The sequence below is a fragment of the Rhopalosiphum padi genome, chromosome 1, assembly GCF_020882245.1.
Source record: "Rhopalosiphum padi isolate XX-2018 chromosome 1, ASM2088224v1, whole genome shotgun sequence".
In the NCBI taxonomy this organism is placed as follows: domain Eukaryota; kingdom Metazoa; phylum Arthropoda; class Insecta; order Hemiptera; family Aphididae; genus Rhopalosiphum; species Rhopalosiphum padi.
This window is the reverse complement of record NC_083597.1, coordinates 33075189-33097693: the sequence shown is the minus strand read 5'-3', so window position 1 is coordinate 33097693 and position 22505 is coordinate 33075189. Positions and strand designations below refer to the sequence as shown.

The 22505-nt window shown below is 37.3% G+C and overlaps 1 protein-coding gene across 2 annotated transcripts in view; it reads right to left on the bottom strand.

Annotated features, from left to right (window-relative positions):
* Window positions 1–879: 879 nt before the first annotated feature.
* Window positions 880–22505, bottom strand: part of LOC132918087 (dachshund homolog 2) — a 124075-nt gene continuing 102449 nt past the window's right edge. For both annotated transcript variants that reach the window (XM_060979171.1, XM_060979172.1), the window contains 4 exons: window positions 11633–11779; window positions 10768–10941; window positions 3596–3709; window positions 880–2542 (listed from right to left, as the gene is read on the bottom strand). In XM_060979171.1, coding sequence (XP_060835154.1) covers window positions 2490–2542; window positions 3596–3709; window positions 10768–10941; window positions 11633–11779 — 488 coding nt within the window. In that variant the 3' untranslated portion in view covers window positions 880–2489. The remainder of the gene's footprint in view (window positions 2543–3595; window positions 3710–10767; window positions 10942–11632; window positions 11780–22505) is intronic.

Genomic DNA, 22505 nt, shown 5'->3' with positions numbered 1-22505 from the left:
TGAATAATGATCAATAAAAAAATCGTTTTTATTCCTAATACTTCTCTTTATCTCCACAATAGGTGTGGTTTTTCCTCGAAAAAGACGGTGGGGTGACGCTTGTCTATTTAAAAAATAAACAACGAGTTATTGGCCCCGGCAGGTCTCTGCCTACCTTATGTTGTTCTCCGCGACTGCCCGAACACAATATTATAATAATAATTTGGATAAAGGTAATAATAACGATAATAAAAATAATAATAAAAAACCTGAAACACACATGTATATACATACAAACGCGTTTATACAATAAAGTGTATACATATATATATATGTATAAATAGTATATGTGAGTGTGTGTACCTATATGTATTGCAAGCCTCCGGATATTATTATCCGTCAATAATTATTATTTGGAGAATGGAATACACTTAATAATAAAAAAAATTACCGTAACGTAATGTCCAATAATATTGCTTTTATTTTATTTTTAATAATACATAATGGCACCAACCGTCGTCGTCTGCAGCTATGCGTAGTCGAGATGGCTATTTCTGATAATATTCAACTGGTATTATACGCTGTGCATTTCATTGTATAATTATTATTATACGCGTACATCGTTATTTATATATTATAATATACACATTTATAATGTAATATTATGTAGGTACGTCGTGTGCACAGGACTTGTTAAATTCATGTACGTATATATATACGCACAACAAGCGCCCGACTGCAGTATACCACTGCAGTGTTGTAGTCGATGCACTCACATTGACTTTTGTGCACTTATACTTACACTCCGAATATTACATTACATTTTAAATAGCGTTGTGAGAATACACGCGTATTATAGGAGCCGCGCGTCTAAAGGAACAACAAAGAAAAAACACCTCATTTTTCATATAAGTATTGTGCACATTTAATGAATTTTGGCGAACAATAGTTTCATTAAAATTACATAAATATATTCGCTTAAAAGTAGAAATTATTGTTAATTAATGTTTTTTTTTAATTTTTTTTTTTTTGTTTTTAAATGTACACACACGTTGGGCGATATATCAATATTATAGTTTAATAAATAATATAGCCTAGTCGATGATAATATAATATAATGATATTATAGAACTATGTAATCGTATATAATATTTATAATAATAATTTACAGAAAAAAAGAAATACATAATATACTGTATTATTGTGTGTATATATATATATTATACTGGCTAAATCTTTATTAGTATATTATAATGCTTTTTTTTTTTTGTTTTAATTTTTTCTTCTTTGGTTTTATCTACAACCGTATTACACGTAATAATACTAATAATTATAATTATAATAATATGTTTAATATCTATACACATAATAATAATATGTATATAAATTATTTAATATTATATAAAAAGTAATTAATAAATTATTAAAATTACGCCGATACACAATACATATATATATTAAAATTATTATACTTCTATACAAAATGCGAAAAAACGCGTGGGCGTCCCTCACACAACATTATACATACATATAATATATATTTAAATATCGATATTACTGTAACTTTAAATATCGATTCAAATATTTAGGCGGTACATAATATATTATACATACATATTATTATCATGACGTATGGTCACGAGAAAGTATCGTTTTTAGTTTAACAAAAAAAAAAATATATATATATATACCAAAAGAAGGAACTACTTATAATAATTATATTATATTTATACAATTTTGGACGTATAACCGTGTTATAATGCAATAATATTTTTTTCCTGGGGGGGGGGGAGACACGAGACATTTACATTAATTAAAGTCAATATATAATGTTTACCAAACGACATACGCTTGATCCGTAAAGATATTTATACAGTATTTTTAGTTACAATTTTTTTTTTCTAAAAATCAGTCGGTAAATTTTATTTAGTTATAATGAAATCAATAAATAATATATACTATTGTATATATATATATATTTATATTATATTATAATTTATACAGACTCGTCGGGTCCGACCAATGCGAAGTTTCCCGCCGAGTTCGTGCAACATTACATAATACAATATGTCATTTTTACGTCATGATTTTTGAGATCGCATGATATTACAAACACTTTTCGTACTGTCTACACATTGATCGATACAAACATCAGCAGTAATGTGTAATACAACACGCAATACGCGTTTGTTCGTCGCGAAACACTATACAATATAACGATACATCTAAATAGTATTTTAATAGTTAATATTTCTATAATAATAATACATGATACATATACATAATAATATAATATGATGCATTTGAAATGCATGCATAAAAGCCCATAATAAAGTCACATACGTAAATACATACAAAAGAAAAAAAATGCCGACATACGTAATAATATTATTATAATATAAATATAATAATATGATGTATATAATATGATACAAAACGAGAAAATCTTCACTAATATTGTTTAAGTACAATTTAAATATTATTTAAAAATTTTAAACTACGTTCCGCAATTATGTTGCCGTGCTGAACAATACGGAATTATTGAAAAACTTTGCCCTGTTGTCTGAAAAAAACAAAAACAAAAAAGATAATAATATAAAATCCGTCGGTTTACGTAATATCGTATGTATATATATAATATAGTAGTCGAATTCACTTCGAATTAGGATCGACGTCGACGCGACGGCGTTATACGCGCACGTATACGAGGGAATTTTCTACGATATTATACCCACACGCCCACATATACACACATCACACGACGAGGTCTGTGCACGTGTGTGTGTATGTATACGTGAGTGTATATATATTTTAATATGGTACGACTCGATTGCTGTCGGAAACAGAAGGAAACTCGCCTTTCTCCGGGGTCTCGGTGGCGGCGGCGTTTCCCCGGAGCTTTATGATTGATTGTTTTCCGAGCAAAATATTATATAGTTGCTCGACACACGACTGTTGTACACATATATACGTGGTTTACGAGAGCGGTGTGGAAAGGGTGGCGATCACGCCGTCTTCGGTGGCGGTGGCGGTGGCGGTAGGTGGCAATGGTGGGCGCGAGGGTGAAGGGACAGTCGTGGAAAATTGATATTCAACACGCCGCCACCGCCGTGGCCGACGCGTGTACCGACGTTATTAAAGCGACGGCGGATATCGTCGTCCAACTTTCATTATTATAATATAAGAAAAACTGGTAGAGTGGGCGGTTTGTGAGGGTTGAAACGAAAACGGAAAGTTTCAAAATTAGAAAACAACATTATTATTGTACCTATAACATATTATATATATAATAACCACGTCATACCTAAGGGTGCGCGCTACTGCTGCTGCGCCGCATACTTCCGGCAATTAAAAACCAAAGAGATTATTTCAAATTGATTGGTATCGTGATATATACGTTTTCAAAATAAAAAAAACCGAATATTTCCTTCGTTGTTTGCAAGCTGTTTTTTTTAAATTTTCCTACCCAACTCTGACACGCGTCCATAAATCTATTATATTAGATTTTGTTATAATATTATACACTGCGCTCAAATGCCTCACCAGACGTAGACATATACATCATAACTTATCCATATAGATATATAAATATCGTATAAGTAAATTTAGGACGTACCTGGAACGGGTGATTTGATGTCTCTGTCTGAGTGTTGGCTCTGTTGTTGATTCTGTTGGGCAGACTGTTGCTGCCTGGCTTTTCGTTCCAGATCGAGCTCCTGCGCAAACGTTTCTGCGAATAATAATAAAAATAAAAATAAATGGTAAAAAATGCTCATTGTGTTTTACGCATATATAGTTTCCCTTTATTACTGCGTGTGCTTGCAGCGGAGAGGGCTGTTGTTGGCTAATCGAATAGCCGCGCGAGGCAAATGTCATTGTCGGCGGCGGAAAAAAGGGCGATCGGGGGTTGTGGATGAGTATGGGGCGAGGAACCCGAGAAGTGCTTACACACGATATATATATACGAGCAAGGAGAGAGAGGCGCCTCCAGGCGTATCGTCTTATGCAAAACGCATCTATGCATTTATAATACGTTTCATAATGCGAATTTGCCCGGAAAACGTTTATAATATATACGCCGCGCGCATAAATCGGCTCTTCCTCGGCACGATCCCGTCACCCTCAGTCTCTCACACTCTCTCCGGAGGCCTTTTTTTTGTCCCGTTCTCGCGACGGTCCCATTAACCCGTACATATAAAGTATACCGTATATAAGCATACATACATATATATAGCACGTTTATTATTGTTATTGCATTTCACTGTGTGTAGCGGTACAATATGCATATATGTGTGTACGCGCAAATCAAAACCACCCCCGGAGGCAAAATAGAGACGGTTAGACGCTCGAATTATTGTTGCCGACAACGGATTTAAATCATCGGATGTACCACGCCAAAAACAGTGAAAACCCGCAATACCATAATATTTTGATATCATAATATTAATAATAATAATAATAATAATAATAGCAACGATGATATTTTAACGGGACGTCTTGGTCGCATCGAGGGCGGAAAACCTCTCAGATGTCGTCATAACGCGCCACTCGATTGCCCGCCACTAATTATTATTACTTGTACGATTCTATGTGAGCCGATATCAGTATCGTGTTAATTACAAGTGTATGATATATAGGTATATATACATGCGATGACGGGCGTATAGCGCAGATATCAATGTGCCATTAACACGTGCGCGTGCATATATATATATGTGTGTGTGTATAATAGGTAGTAGTAATCCGAGCTTAATAAATGCGCGGAGAGGGTTACACACACGAACATTCGTCAAATTAGAGAAACCGACCGCCGAACGAGTATACAACCGGAAAATTAATATCTCGACGGCGGTATAATCCTATTTCGTTGACTTGTAATTACGCGCGCCCCGAAATATTTGTATATATGTATACATAGATAGATGTTTATTATGTAGAGATGCACATCATGCTTATTATTACTATTATTATTTCCACCGCGGTCAACCAGATCATTTTACCTATATATAATAATATAAAGGCGGAGACGGGTAAATAATAAAGGGTTCGCCGTTGGTCTTATATGCGCGGTATAGTATTGGCTTCAGAAAACTTGAAAACAAAGAAAACCATCCCCCGGACGCCGGAAGAACGGACGTCGTAATATTATGAGTGGGCAGCAGCGCGGGCACATCCTCCCAAGTTTTCGCTTTAATTATGGATCACCATCATACCACATGTATATATTATATGTATGTATATGTGTGTGTGTGTGTGCGCGCGCGCGTTGTTTTAAGAAAGTTTGACGGACAAAGGTCGTCGTCGCGTATGCGTTTCTCTTGTACTCGCGTTTCTATACATATTAATATTAAATACGCGGTACCACCGGATGTTAATCCGCTTAGATAATAAGCGAAAGGGTTGTTATATACACACATATATATATAACGGCTACATGCCCTATTTTCTTACATAGACGGCGAGGCACCTTAACCCAAAATTTTACTGCTGTCTTCCCGTGCACTACTTTGATACGGGGCTATTCGCGTTATAACTTATAACCACCCGACCTGTTTCGTTCCACCCTCTCTCATCTATTTCTCTCGCTGCGTTTTTTCCACCCGTCGGCTTTGGCACACGATTAACCGCAGATTTGCATATTATACATATACAGAAGACATACAGTTTCTGACTTCTATTGCCATTCGTATTTTGCGCGCGTCAGGCAATACGCGTGTATTGTGTATAAATTGAACAAAAAAAAAATCGACAACGACAGCGAAAAACACACTCTCGAAAATAAGGGTTCGACCGCGTAATCCGACATTTGGCAAACATACCACCGTCGCCGTGTGTTTTAACGTGGTGGAAACGAGAATTTGAATGAAAATAAAACTTGTTACGCGGCACTCGAAAATATGGTGTAAGGGGTAGTGGGGGGATTGTGATAAGGCGGGTGGCGAAAGAGAAAAAAGGAAAAAACAGGGACGCGCACGACGAGAAACGAAAAAAAGGGTGCATTTGAATATCCAATAATAAAAAAAATAAACGTTTCCGAAGATGGATATTTTTTTTGAAATTACTTTCATTTTTTCCCGCATCCGGACGAACAGTTTCCAATTTTGGAATGTACATATACATTATATTATATTATATTATATATTTGAAAATAGAATATAACAGTTGCCTTGTTTCCCCACCCCGTAACCGTCGCTTTGCAATAGTTTACTTAAAAAAACTTCACTATACCTACAACTATATACATATATATATACATAATTTACTTGGACTAGCAGCACTGTATATGCCTATATACTATACAAATATATATATATAGGTACAGTATATTATATAGTACTACCCAACGCGTATAAGCTAACAGGCCAAATAAAGATGACCCCTTTTTGTTTCTCTTTTTTCTTTTTTTTTGCATTTTTTTTTACATCGTGTACACACGACCGAAGCGCAATTTTTTTAACAACCAAATAATGGGGTTTGTGTTCCACCAGGTATATGATGATAAATCGTCGCGTTCATCGGACAGCTTAAATCCGCGGGAGCGATATACTCTTCCGGGCGTTAACGAATCGAAAAAAAAAAATTGCAAATCCAACGCGCGCGTACGCCGACACATATAATATCTGTCCATGCCGCGCGTGGAAAAAATTAAATCCGCAAATTAAAAACGCACGGTCCAATAACTAATTCAATTATACTTTAATGAGCTTTTCGGGGAAAAAAAAATACATATTAATATAAATGAAACGAAAAATTAAAAAAAATACCCAATATTGTCGAAAACTCGAAAAACGCAACGATTTTACACCGTATTATATATACACCTGTTTAATAAATATAATATCATAACATATGGGCTCGCTCCCCCTCCCCCTCACCGTGGCTGAAGCACTGAGCGTTAAGATATCGTGTGTGGGAACTGCACCACTGTCCGACGCAATTGACCGGTTAATAGTTTTTTCCCATCGGCGAAGTACACACACACACACACACATACACACACACGCATACACATTTGAAATCGATTACAATACAAAAATAAAAATAATAATATTCTATCGTGCGCACGATTTGTTTGACGCGAGTTTTTCGACAATAACGCACACACCGCGAGTATATGCACAGGACAATGCAACGATTGCCATCAGCAGACGACATGTACACACACACACAGATAGATGTATATATAGTTATCGTTGAGTCCGTAACGATTGTCCACCTCAAAAAATCACTATACACAATAATAATTATATATTGCGTATCGAATTCCCGTCAATTTTCCTCGACTATTTGGTATGGTCAATGGTAGGAATGGGTATCATGGATAGTGTACGTCGCACAATAAGCACACGTCAAACATGTATATTATATTATATACACACTAGAATTCTATCAATACGTCTCCGTCGTAGTCGTCCTAGTCGTCCTCGTCGCGTTATATTATCATTATTCGTTTATTATTATTATTATTATTTTATTTGTACGCAATCTGAAGCCGATTTAAATTCGTAACGCGTGTAACTGTAAAACGAACGTCCGAATACCGAAAAATCGCGTTTATGTATACAACACGTATTATAATATCCCATATGTACAATACATAGGTACATTATTATTTATGTGCGCGTAATGCGTATTATTATTATTATTATTATCATCATCGCGCAGACCCGATTGATGCAGTTTTCACACGACCAAAATATGTAGGTAGATACACACACGATGATAATAATAATAATATAATATATTATGGTAGTTGGTAGACGCAGAAGCCGCCGTCGTCACCGGTGACATTACACTGCAATAATAATATTGTGCTGCCGCGGATCAAAGTCTTTCTGAGTTATTTTTTTCATTTTTTTTTTTTTTTACCTCTGAATCGGTATTCCGAAATACGCGGGTAATACAAAGTATATATAATATAATAGCACAAATTCTCGTATACTTCCAAGACTTGGACAGACTTCACGGTACGCTCTTTTTCATTATTTTTATTTAATATTTTCGGTTTGGCGAAGGTCTTTTCGAGAAAACTATTACATACCGAAGGGTTATAGAATTGATACACCGGAAATATGTTATTATTGATATAATCGTATATTATTATGTCCCATCACTCGAGTACGACGAGGAATTCTAGCGATTCTGTGCTCCCGTAAAAGCGATTTATCGAAATTACAACGTAAAATTGTACGAGGTTGGGATATCGCTCACTGCAGTGTTATGTTACTGCACGACGTTACTCTAACGATTATGCGATGTCGATTGCGTCGCTTCGAATAATATCTTGAAAAATATATAAATTCGCTGTTAGTTAAAAGTGAAAACATAAAAACAAGAGACGGCACATATTATTATTATTATATGCATCTACTCAACAGTGTTCGAAATTGGATTTTTATGCACGCTCTACCACGCCGTTTCAATATCATTTTCATTAGGAAACGACTTTGTGCCGTGTGTAAGTATACTGCAGTATAAATCTCGTTTTCCCATATACCGTTGAATACAGCAGAAGCAGCAGTTCATGTGTCAAGACGAAATTAAATTGTAATTCGGTGCCGAGAAAATTGCCGTAATAACGCCCAGGGCGGAGGAATATTAAATCGACGGCGGAGAGTCGGCACAAAAATATACGCCCGCGGGGTAGGGGGTGCGGAGATATCATGTAAAAAAAAAATAAAATAAAATAATCGCTTCTTGCCAAAACGGCTCAACCATGAAATTGAATAAATAACGTGAGCTTTTTTTCCGCCACCGCCACCGCCGTTCTCTCCCGCGACCTTTTGTCACGATGTGTTTAAAAAAAGATTATCTTTTTTGTCCTTCTTACCGCGCCACCCCGCCTATCGGCGTTATTTCTTTTTATTCCTCTGCCACTTAAGCGGATTTCGTGTCAGCGGCGTTTTCTGAGTACAAACGCAAAAACAACAAGCGCAGAAAGTCTTTGAAAACCGTATACGCATATTATAATAATACATACATATTAGGTATATATAATATAGCGCTTCACTGCACCGCCGCCGTGTAAGTACCTATGTATATATGTTGGCACGCAATCGCGGACGACTACGAATGCGGTAAAATATTAGAATAATAATATGTAACAATAATAATAATAATAATATCCTCGGTGGACCGATTTTCTGGGTAATCGCAGTTTTACTTTACGTGCTATATGATTTCGTTTATATTTTAGTAGGGTCGGTGTATTATTTTTAGTCGTATTTTTTATTACTCTCTGTGCGCCGCGTTCAACTAGCCGCCACCCCTTGTTTTATTTACATTTGCGTTTTTTTTTCATTTTACACGTCCGGAAAACGATTGTTTGCGAGCGTCAGTGTCGAGTGTGTGTACAACTTCCCGGTGCATGTCAGGTCCCGTTCAGTTTTAAAAATGCATAGTTTTCGGTTAATAATTCGCAGTGAATGCTTGATTTTACGAGTGTACAAAAGGGTTTACACAACGCACTCTACGTATAAATATATAAATGTGTACGCGTTTGTGTGTGTGTGTGTACGTGTACGTTGTCGTCGTCACCGTCGTAGTCGTCGCCGACGTCAAGAGATGGGGCGAAAAAAAATAAAAAAAAGCCGTGTAATAATATACGCGTTGCAGCTATATTATATATTATTATGTATACTACTCCGGGGCAGGCTCGGCGTGGCGGGGCCGGAGGACGGACGGCAAAGGGTCAATTGCGGCGGTGGCACATAACGTTTGCACGGCTGAGGGTTAACCTCGGTGTTTATTGCAAATGGAATTTCTGAGCAGCAGCGCGGGGCGGACGTCATACGCACACGAGTGTATGAAGTTATTCTCATTACAAACCGACACACTCGCATAACGCAGGCAGTTTTAAATAATACGCTGCTCGAGTCACTGTATGTATATGCATATTTGTATATAACAAACTACCACCCTCAGTCGGGAAACACACGTACGATTATGCCACACACACATACACGATTCATGAATACGTAACTAGTGCGTGGGTGAGATGCGAATTTAAAAATAAAAGAAAATCTCCGACTAATCACTGTTTATGTTTGCTTTACGCCAGAGACAATTTTCCCGCATGGCGCAATATTGTTACATATAACACCGTATGCATATTCTATATATTTTTTTAAATATATATACATCTACACGTGTATGGGTATGAGCCACTGCAGGTACATGCATGTGCAAACATATGAGTTAAATCAGTGGCGGCAGCAGGTTTTTAAGCAATCGTTTCGTGGCCAGAATTGCTTACGGGTATAATAATATGGCCCAGAGGCCTGTATTTTTAAAGTATTATTATACTGTGATTGAAGATAAAAGTTATGGGTAGTTATATTTTATAAGCTTGCACATTGTACTATGTAAGAATTATATTTGATTATAATATTACAATATTATGTGAATACCTATGAGCGTATAATTGGATTATAATACACGCGATCAGTGGTCTACGACTAATCGTTTTTATTGATCATTTTATTTGAAATGCATTAATAATAATGTGATATAGAATTTAGCAGATTATTTGAATACGTATAGAATATATTGGTAGCGAAATCTCTTAAACGCATTATAATATAGCAATGTGGCTGTGGGTGATGTTGTTGGCGTTAAAAATATTAAATTCACTTCGAAGACTAAAAGAGTTTGCACCGCCACTGGTCACTATAATATTATTATATACAGAATACACGTATGTAGATGCGTCACGCAGTGCAAGTTACTGCCGTCGTAAATAAACATTACATAATAAATAATAAAATTATAGTGTAGCATTTATCTTACCAGAATAATTTTGCCAGAATGCGGCAGCCCCGGACGAGCTCATCAGATCCAGTCCCGAATAGTTCCATTGCTTGTCATTGGACGTCTCCGAACCCCGTTGTACTTGTCCCGAAGAATAGTTTTGCGGACTCTGTGACTGCTCTGATCTTTCCCTTGGCTTTTCGTTGTTATTCTCTGAAGGAAAAAAAGGCATTCAATTATTGATACGAATATTGAACATCATTGATTGACGCTGCTACTGGTGATGCAGTATAGAAATAATGTACGCCAAATTTACTAGTACAATGTTTTCAATGAATACAGTCTCTCAGATCAGGATGGACGTTATTTCAATATTATATTTTTATCCTACAATGGGTAGGATATAAAATATTAGTAATATTAAATTTTACATCGAATGCTGTGTATTCAAATATTCACAAACTGTTCGTGTTTTACATATAAGAACTTATTTTAAAGGTTAAATTATGTTTTCACTTATAAACGTAATTATTGTCAAACACAAGAAAACTAACTCTTCCGTTGTATATATTATTAATAACCCACATAATGGGGAAACAAAATAATTCAGAGGGAAATATATAATCTCTTGAACGATGATATTTTATTTTAAATATCCTGCAATACGATTATTTATCCAATTATTCTGAGATTCGATAAAGTCCCCGATATTATTTACATGATTATTGAACTGTCGTGGAATCATAAGAATATTTTAAATTTACATGGAACAATACAACGGAACAACATCTCGAAGTTGGTTCGACAATATGTTTAGGTATGAAATAAATAGTTGTGATTGAACATTCGTACACTACGCGCAACATATTAATATAACGACCGTCCTAGTCCGATAAGTACGCACCTGTTAGTACACGGAGTGCGTCTGCTGGCGCACCAGCCGCTTTGATCATCTCTTCCAGTTGAGCCCTTCGCTTCAACTCTTGTTCCAGTTGATCCTGTACGCGTTTCCTGGCTTTCCTTTCTCTGCGCAGACGCTTTTGGTAAACGACTGAAACACGAGAAACACAATGATAATAAATAACAATAATCAATACGCACAAAATATAATATTATCTGTCGGTTACTTTTTACATCACGACAGACGAATGTGCGTGTGCGTTCGTGCCGTACAATGTATAGGTACATCTCGTAAATTAGGTTTCCGTTTATTATTTCACAATCATATCCCGATTTTTGTGGTCCACTGGTCAACTATACGCTGGCGTTCAGTTAATCGAACCGGACAAACACAAATATTATACGATGCGCGTGGTACTTATACCGTATACGTACACACACATACACATATGTATATATAGTTACTACTCCGCGAACTCCGACCACTATATCGTTCGCGTCTCTTTCGATTCAACAAACACAACGAAATCATATTTAATAAAAATATATTATAGAAAACACACACACAAACACACATACAAACAAACACATGTATATAATAAATAATATGTATGTATACATATTATTACGTATTACGTATATTTTTTTTCGCGCACCACCGACCGCACCCGGGTGGTGGTTTCATCAAAGAAATCGGAAAACAAGTCAGGCATCCTCTCCGCATCGTCCGAATGAACACACAAAAGGACTGTTTTATTCTTATATATCTATATATCTATATTATATATTATTATATTATATATACGAATGCCCCTGCGGGCTCGCACTACAACGAACGACGACGGCGGACTATTTCGTTGTTTCCTGTAATTTTTTTTTTTTTTTTTAATATTATTTTTTTTTCGTGTACACACGAATTAAACGATGAAAAAATGTTTTTATGTTCGCTGTGTATAGCCACCACAGCCGCGTATCATTGGTCGATGGGTGTATTCTGTGGGCAAGGCTGTGCCGCGCGGCACAGATCGAAGATTAATAAATAACAATAATAATAGACATTCGAACAATGACGGACCACCGGTTCTTTAATTAAGACCATCGGCTATATTGAACGTTTTCATTTTGAATATTATATATCCCATCGGTGTTAGTGTGTTCGACAACAAATCGGATTTTTGTTTGCCCCTCCCGCGGTCGTCGACATCGTCTACGCACCTCTACCGACAAATGAGAAAAGATTCGTGTGGTGTGAGTTGGTGTGTGTGTGTGTGTGTGTGTGTATGTGTGTTATGTTGGAATATCGATCGCATGGATCGCGCGCAGCACCTTAAACTCGTGAAGAAAACTTCCCCTTAATCAATCTGGACAAGAAAAAATGAAATAAAAAAAAACCGTTGTGGTGTTGGTGTTTAAAGTATATTTCCCTCCATTTAAAACCACAAAAGTGCATTAACGCGAAAAATAATCCAATCAAGAAATGGCGTTAATCGAAAACGAAGAGACAGTGTCTCCTTTTTATATTCCCGGTTCTTAAATAATTTTCATTTAAACTTCTAACAAGAGGGACGGACGGCGTCGATGAGGAGAAGACGGTCCGAAGAGGAAAATTCAACAAGACGTTGCAGCGTTCTCGCATTTCCATTATAATTATTATTTCTCCGCAAAAGAATACAATTAAAACAGCCACCTCTGTCTCCTGAGACCCACGCGGTAATTGGACGACCTTAAATAGTGCATGCGGCGGAGTTTTTTGTCTTTGGAAACGTAATCCGTTTTCGGCGGGAGCGGTGATGTCGTTGATGTTGGCGTTCACCTCGGACCTGTGCCACAAACCCTCTATATTTCTACAGACATTATCTCTTGCATACTGTACGGCACATTTAACAGAAGTTTTGTCGTTAGTAACGGATGGCAGTGGGAGCGATGTTACAATTACAGTCTATAATATACCAAAGTAATGAATATTGCAAAGAAAAATAACGCGTCAGGATATTAAAAACAGATTTTCCTTCAAATAATTTATATTATATATATAGGTACTACACGCCGCGCCGCTGTTTTGACTTGCAAAAAACGAAAGAGGTTTTTACTCCAGCCCGCTCCGCCACCAGACACGAAATCGTATTAAGAGCTAATTTTTTCTCAACAATTCCTTTACCCTTTTAACGTTGTATAAACGTATATATAAAAAAAAGAAACAGCTCGTCGTGATAAAAAAAAAAGTAACAACTAACAACAACAACAACAACAACCCTTGCAACATTATTATTTCTTATTTTAGCTTTTAACCTTTTCTTTCGGACGCAAAGCTTTTAACGTGCGCGCGGAATCGGCATGAATAATTTCGAGAGAAACGACGTTAATTTCCGACTGGAAAATACAATTATCGAGGCGCTTAACCGTAAATTATGCGACGAGTCTTTGTTTTTTTTTTACGACTTTTAACAGCGATAAAGTATGTATAATATAAGGAGAACAACACGAATTTGTATATGTATATATACAGAGCGCGCGGTTTGAATATGTATATGCACCCCACTCTATAGCAAAACAGGGAGTATAAAAATTATGAACATTAAAGTCAAAAATCGTAAACTCGTTTATCATATCTTGTGCACCAGCTTTTAACCCTACAACCAGAACGCTTGCGAACAACTCGATCGAGCATAATATTAAACTCACTGGGCGAAACAGGATTGCGTTTAGCATAGTTATAATATTATAATATAATGTGTGGACAAGTAAAACAATTTAACTAGCCTACGTATGTAATGCAGCATTCTTACACAAGGCGAATGATTTTTAAGAAAAGATATTTATAATGTCAGTGGGTAAAATTTTTTTAGAAAAAAATATTTTTTGTAATAAGAATTTTTTACTTACATGTAATATTAATAATATACCGCAGATTCTAGTTGAATCAGACTTCAATTTAAGTAATTTTTAAAATCTTTATCATTTGAAGTATTATCACTTCAACCTTCACTTTAGTGAGCTAATGCTAGCGTTCAGAAATTTTGCATGTAATTCGAGCTATTTATTGCTGTTTTTACTTTATTTATATGTAAATTATTTTTTAACTATTTGCTGTTAAAACTTAAATGCTAACCAGTAATAAAAACAACTATTTAATTGAAAATAAATAATTTGCCGACTTTAGAAAAAATAGAAAATCACTATGAAAACAGTAAAGCACAACAATTTACAGAGCTACACAAATAAATCAAAACATTCGTGCTATATGATATCGTAATGAATCGCCTCGGTGTAATAATTAGAAAATAAAATAAAAAATACACGTCGTCGTTTACTAGTCATCTGTGTAAAGCCACTTATTTTTTACAATAATAATATAAAATACCTATTATCATAATAATATGTATGAAATACCTACAATTTTCTACACAGTTTACGCGCGATATAGCACGACGTACAAAATAATATTACCTACGCGTTATAATATATACCGCAGTACGGCGTACCAATAATAATAATATCTAATGCGTATATCACGTGATTGTGCGGTGCGCATCTAAAGGGGAAATCAAGTCTGAACCGATTAGAAGATAGAATGTGTGTGGGATGGTCGGCTTTGTTTTTTTTTTCAGAAAAAAAAATAAAATAAAAAAACAAATAAAACATAGCAATAGTGTCCACTACACGAGGCGACCGTATATTATAATACATTTTAGCTCCCATACCATCACTGTAGCTGCAGTGTATAATATGTACAACGCTATAATGACGTATATTATGCATATTATTGCATCGTCTGTAAATTTATCGTATAATACCGGTCTGGAGCACGTGCAGGACAAATATATATATACAATATACGGAGCCGATGTCCCGTTTTCGAATGCACCGCACCGGAATAGACGAGTCCTACTGCAGTGGTGTAACTCAATATCCAGCGGCCAGCGGACCGTACGTACCGTACGCGTTACCCGCGTTAACCCGTGACAACTCGCATTTGCGTTTATCTCGCGGACAATGGAACGCTGGTACGCGAGTGAGCGGGTGACGTGGATAAAAATAAAACGCGTATATACATATTATTTATATTATACATTTATATACTGCTGTAGAAGATAGGGAGAACGCGCGCACACATCCGCGATCCGCTGCACCCATCACACGATTTTTATATATATAATCTGCTCGTGTGTGTTATATAGGGCGCGAAATCATATTTACTCGCGTGCTTACGTTTAATGTGCGCAAAAAAATCGTAGAGTCGGCGGCGGGAGGTGAAAATGATTTTTCCAGTCGTTTTGTCATTTGATAAAGAAATTGCATTTGGATACTGTATACACATAAAACGTCGTAGTCGGGGGAACAATGGCGGCGGGAAAAAGTCAATTTTTCCACTCGTCGGATACACAATGGTATACATTTCTATATATATATATACGATTTTCGTGTCATTTACTTTTATGTGCGACGGTGGTCTTATCACACCGCGACCCCTAGAATAATATTATAACAGGGTAATAATAATTCAGTCGCGCGCGCGCGCACGCCCGTTCTCAATATTATATACACTATATAATACGCCATATTGCACGAAAGCTTATCATATACACATGCATACATATATAATATATAATACTCATATAAAACGAAGCGCTAGGATTATATTCAATAAATTCAACGCGTTTCACGTGTGTTTATATTCGCATTTATATATATACGTGTATTTATATTGTCATATTGATATACTGTAATAACGTATGGTCGTATAAGTATAGAGAGTGAGCGGGTACGTGAGCTTGCTGTGTGCACGACCCTACTATATTATACTCGTTATCGATTTTCGTCAAACACCGATCATCCCCTCGCCGCGTCGAAGATTTAACGTACCCTCGCAGCGTACGGGTTGGCAAAAGGTGGTTAAGAAAACGGCAAGTTTTGTCTTGAAATCATATTAAAACATTTCGGCTTAAAAACTCTTCGTTTATATATATATATATGTGTGTGTGTGTATGTGTACGTGCGAGTGTGTGTACGTCTCGAGGCGCACTCCAAAATTCCTCTCTTCTTTCACGCAACAGCCCGTCCGGAAAAGTTATACGAATTTGCGTCCTTTGTGTTTACGCTTTGCTAAGCTGGTAAAAGGGGTGCACCACCGCTGCTCCTACTCTTTCTTCCCACATCCGCGGGCCACGGTGGTGGTTGTTTTAAGTGAATTTTAAATGACAACACCGTCGTCGGGCTTTATATAATTTGCGTTTAACACGACCTATTAGACTGCGGGAGACTGTAGCGCGGCGGAGTATTTGCGCGCGTGGGTGTGTTCTTTGACTGTCTAAAACCGTCACCGCCACCTTTTTAATTTTTTATTTCCACGCTAGTATGAAACTCTCTCGCGAATTGATCTGCGAAACTTTTGTCCCGATTAACGAAACGAATATTGAAAAATTACTGGCGTCGTTACGATAGAAGAAAACGAGATGGTCGTCGTCATACACAGAGCATTTCGCCGCAAAACACTATATATGATATAATATTGACAGCATGTTGTTTTTTTCCTAAGCCACATCACGGAGGAGATCTGAATCACAGACGCGAGTATACAAGCGCATATGCATATTATTATATAAGTACCCGACTCTGGCAGCAGAAGCCTGCACATTAATACGGATCCGTATAATATTATAATAATAATATAATTATTACGAAAGACACGTGTACCGCTGTACTGCAGCCCCACACGACAACGATTACGGTTTGACCGGATACTCGGTCCCATATGGCCTTAAAATGATCGGAAGAAAATGCACCGGTGTATGGGCGGCGGGGCGGGCGGAGGGACAATTATGGCTGAGAAAGGGTCGTTGTCGTCGTCGTCGCGGTCGTTCCTTATCGCTCTACGCCGCCGCACGGACGACCATCTCGTGGCACGTATTAATATTAATATTGGGTAATCGAGGAGGAAACCCGGAGACCGCAGTTAAGCTCGCCGTGTACATACGTCCGCCGCCCACCAAGTAATTATCTCAACAAGGTGCTTTCGGACCATAAAAGGAGGAACAGGATCACCGCCCGGCCACATGTGTCGGCCGAGAGAAACGAAGTCACGATATAGCTACGTCGTAGTGTTCGTGTGATTTTATATTATGCGTGTACGCGCAAAGCAAATCCCCGGACAACTTTGGGAACCTTATTGTAAATTCCTCGAGAAAACGGGCCGTTGAGCGGTCGTCTATAGTGAATGGTGGTAGTTAACCCTGCTCGTAGGAAACCTCGTAAAACGACGCATAATCTCATCCCGTCATGTATCTATTATATATATGATTGTATATAGTTGTACGTGCGGCCGCCGCCGTTGGCTTTTGAATTACGACTCGCCGTAACATAATATTACTCGGTCGTCACCGGCGTCAACGTATATAATATGTACGTAAATGATGGTATGTGTGTGTACATACAGCGCACCTAACCTATTTAAGTGCCCGCTCGACCGTTCCTAAGGGGAGACCCGACGGGACATTGGAAACGTTGCGTGTCAATTAAAAACGCGAACGCGCGTGCATATGTATGTGCAACTATTACAATAATAATATAACGTGCGTACAGTAATGGACCTTTAACGGTTGTTTTATAGTCGGAATCACGACACTTGGTCCAATAATAAAACGCCAATTCAATTTCCCTCGTCGAATTTAACGTCATCCGCCGCCGAGTTTTATGTACCTTTCGACGCCGCCGCGGATCTCCCCGATCGTCAAAAATGACTACGTTTTAACGGTCCGATCGAACGGCCGTACACACTAATTAAACACAATTACGCTTACACAAAACACAGAACGTATGTGTCATCCCGGGTTTTGTTTTTTTGCGTCGCTCAATATATATAATGTTTGGTGTGCGCACGCGATATAAAATTACAAATCGCTGGTAAGCGCGTAGTGTGTATGCGGATTTAAATTGGGAAAATTTCTGTTGAAAAAACTAACGATTTGCGTGCTTACGGCATCAGAAGTCTAATATATAGACTGTCTATATAATATTGTACACGGCATGGATACGTCATTTAGATGAATGAGGAATGCTGTTATAAAGCCTAAGACATTAAATGAATTTGTAAGAAGGCTCTTTTCTCTTGTTTCTCTTTCACACCGCCATTGCACACACAATTCAAACACTGCAGTTACCTACCACAATCAATATTACTCGCGCGAACGCTCCGGGAGTCCAATAATATAATATTGCTGAACCGTCGCGTCGTCGTTGGCGGCGAAGGCGGTTTTTGGTCGTTAAAGTCACCGGTTCTGATGGTAAAAAGACGCGCGTTGACAAAACGTGAAGATTCAGCTATATACACGTATACCGTCGTACTGACGGCGTTTGCTTTTTGCGTTTCGTCGGCGATTTTATTGCGACAACAAGCTACATAATATGTATACTCGTATATTTTATATTTTATGTCACCTGAGGCGCCCCGGTGGCGGTAATCTCACGAGTAGATGAGGGTACTCGACCATTGTATATTATGTATATATGTTATTACATAAATACTCTCGTTCCTTCACCCCCACTCCACCTATTTCTTGACCTCTCCACCATCACGTTCACATCCAGTGCCTCATCAGACGTCATCTCGTCGATCGTAAAAGTATACAAATGCATACACAGTCGCTCGCTATTATACCAGTATATTAATAATAATAACGTTTACGGCCGTGATATTGGCATTTCGCGGCCATACACTGTTGCGATGTATACAATATACAAGTATAATATTATAATATGTGTTTTTACGATCGGATAATATATGATATATAATTTCCATTTCGATATTTCTCGAGGTTCGTCGTATCGTCTCTTCTGGTCATTCCACGCAGTATTCGCATTCTCTGCTTTTTCACCGTAATTACGTAATATGCTTCGTAATTTATTGTAAAATACCGTCTGGGTCTGTCGATAAAAAAAAATAAACACGAGAAAATAATAACCTCTGGTTTTCCAATATCATCCACTTACCTATCAACCTCACAACATAACGCCACGATGTGCATTCGACGACTAAAACGGTTAATAATATATGTACGATGAGACGCTTATTATAATACATAGCAGCGAAACGCCATTTAATGATGTTCATATTATGACGATATTACTATAATAATATTTGTGTTGTGGGCATTTTTCTAGTGCCTTCACTTGTATTAAAGATATATAGGTAGGTTAGGTACTATAATAGTTACTTCAGCGATTCTCTGTTGGCTTTTCTATACCACAGTCGCGCCGATGACCGCTAAAATTTAACTAGGATTTGGGTCGTGAGCATCAATAATTACATTTTTCATCGGGTTGGCGGTTAAGACGAACGCGCAAACTTACAAACGCACATAAAATCAAGTCCACTCGACGAAATCATTATAATATTATATTATTATATGCACGTATATATAGGTACACAAAGGCGACGCCGGTGCTCGGGTGCATATATAGGAATGCTTTGACGAACAAAACAATTCGGCAAACAACGTCTTATCATATATACACACAACGACTATATTATTATTACTAAATACTGATATATATATATATATATTATATACATCGCTTCCCTTGAGTTTCAGGAATTTTCGGGCCTCAAAACGCACGTTCGGGCACATCATGTCATACTATGATAATAATATGTAAGTACACACATTACACACACATAATTTATATGTCGTAATTCCATCACGTGCAAATAATATGTAGAGAACGACGACAACGCTGACTTAGGTGGTGACGCTCCATTGGGGGAGTGTATATGTAGACCACGATCGTCGTTTACGCAATACAAGGATCGGAAGACGTGCTTTTGCTTTTAGGATTATAATTTCAAATTTGTGACAACTTTGAGAATAATAATTGTTATGAATAAATTCGAGTACTTAAGCAGATGGAAAGTAAAAAATGTTTACTCAAAGTTTCTGCTGACGGATTTCGCTTTTCACCGTTTGCCGAGAATTGTTACACCAGCATCAAATAGTATAAACGAATACTATTGCACCAATGGATGGATTCATAAAAATAATGATTGCAAAAATATGAAAAAAAATCACGCAGACCTTGACAGTGTACAATGAATTTATAACCATCGGCAAGGCAATTCTTTATATTACTCGTATAATGTATATAGTAAACGAATGTGTACAATACGTCATTGTGAGAAATTGACCATAATGATATTATTGTTGTGGATATAACGATTTAAGAATAACACGTTGGCTAAAAGAGTTATACTGTATTATATTATTATATAATATGCATGAAATACGCATTACGGTTTAAATTTTGAACTGGAAATTATTAAAAATCCAAAACATTATTGAAATAATCAAGATCATACTAAAATACTTATTTTAATAGACGACAAAATAAAAAATTGAAATTCTTTTTATTACGGTTCACTATGCGGCAGTGATGAAACGTAAAAAACCATATCATAATCCGACGTATACGTGTAATAAACCATCGGAGATCAGCGAAATCCGGACAGTGACGAAATTGTGTACGACGGCGTTCTTCATACCCCTACCATCACCTTTACCAGCAGAACAGTAGTATGCAGTTGTTATTATAACAAAGCATATATTTATCGTTTACAGACGGTCGGCAGCGCGCTCGCATAACACTTATTATAAGTATACGGTGGCTATAAATTGGCTGCTAAATTATATATATATGCATGTGTGAGCGTGTAGGTGGCACACGGGACAATGGTCGAGTTGAGAAGTCGACGACGGTCTCCGTGTGTGGCGAAACGCCGTCGCAAGACTGTGCCAACGGTCACCATCAAGGACACACACACGGACGCGGGTACAACACGCCGCGGATATATATTATAATGTACAACGACACGTCAGTAAACCTGCCTACCGATAACGAGAACCGAGTTCACTTAGCGCGAGCGCTCCCTTATCGGGTTGTTTACACGACACAACGGCGTTTAATATAATTACAGAACCGACCGATTTCGACCGAAGAGTAGAGGCACCTACATAACAGTTAAACATAAGCATAACGCGAGTATTCACTTAGCAGCTCGCTCGCGTCCGATTATATATATCGTTGGGTTGCAATAATATTATACAAACACACACGCACACACACACACATATATATATATTTATACAGTATAAATAACCGTATATACGTCTGTCCGAGTCTCGTACACGCGCCGACAATTATTATTATTACTGTCGTTTCGTTTCGAATCGTAAAAGGAGAGAAAAAAAAACCAAACCCAAGCAATAACGATTTATTTCCGAATCGCTCCCCACGCGACGCACACGCACGCACACGATGATGGGGCTGGAGCGTATGCGTCACAGAGATAAAAAAAAAAACAAACCTAACTAGTGACTATAATAATACGCGCGCGCATGTGTGTGTATGTCTAAAGAGATTCACCGCAGATCGCGCGAATAAGGGTCGTAGTCATCGTTTGTGTGTCTGTGTAGAGTGTGCACATTATACAAATATGGTTATTCTAATCGAAGCTCGCGCACGCCTTGTGCAAATCGTTCTAAGGTCATGGGGACGAGGCTTCGATGAACCGGCGGACCGGAAACAGACCGTTGTAGCGCTGCACGAGCGTCTGAATGCACCATATATATATTATTATATATTATAGTTTATAATAATATGCATCACTGCAAGAATATACGGAATCGCTTTTTATTCGTAATATTGACAGGACAGCGAGATAGTAGGTACACACACAGTAATCGCATACGTCATTATTGGGTGTAATACTTAGTAAATCAGTGTTTAATTTTTCGTATATCGTCATTGTGGACCTATCAGAATAACCAATGATATGGCGATGTGTTGTATGCGTATTCAGTGCGACAAACGTGTACAAAGAATTAATT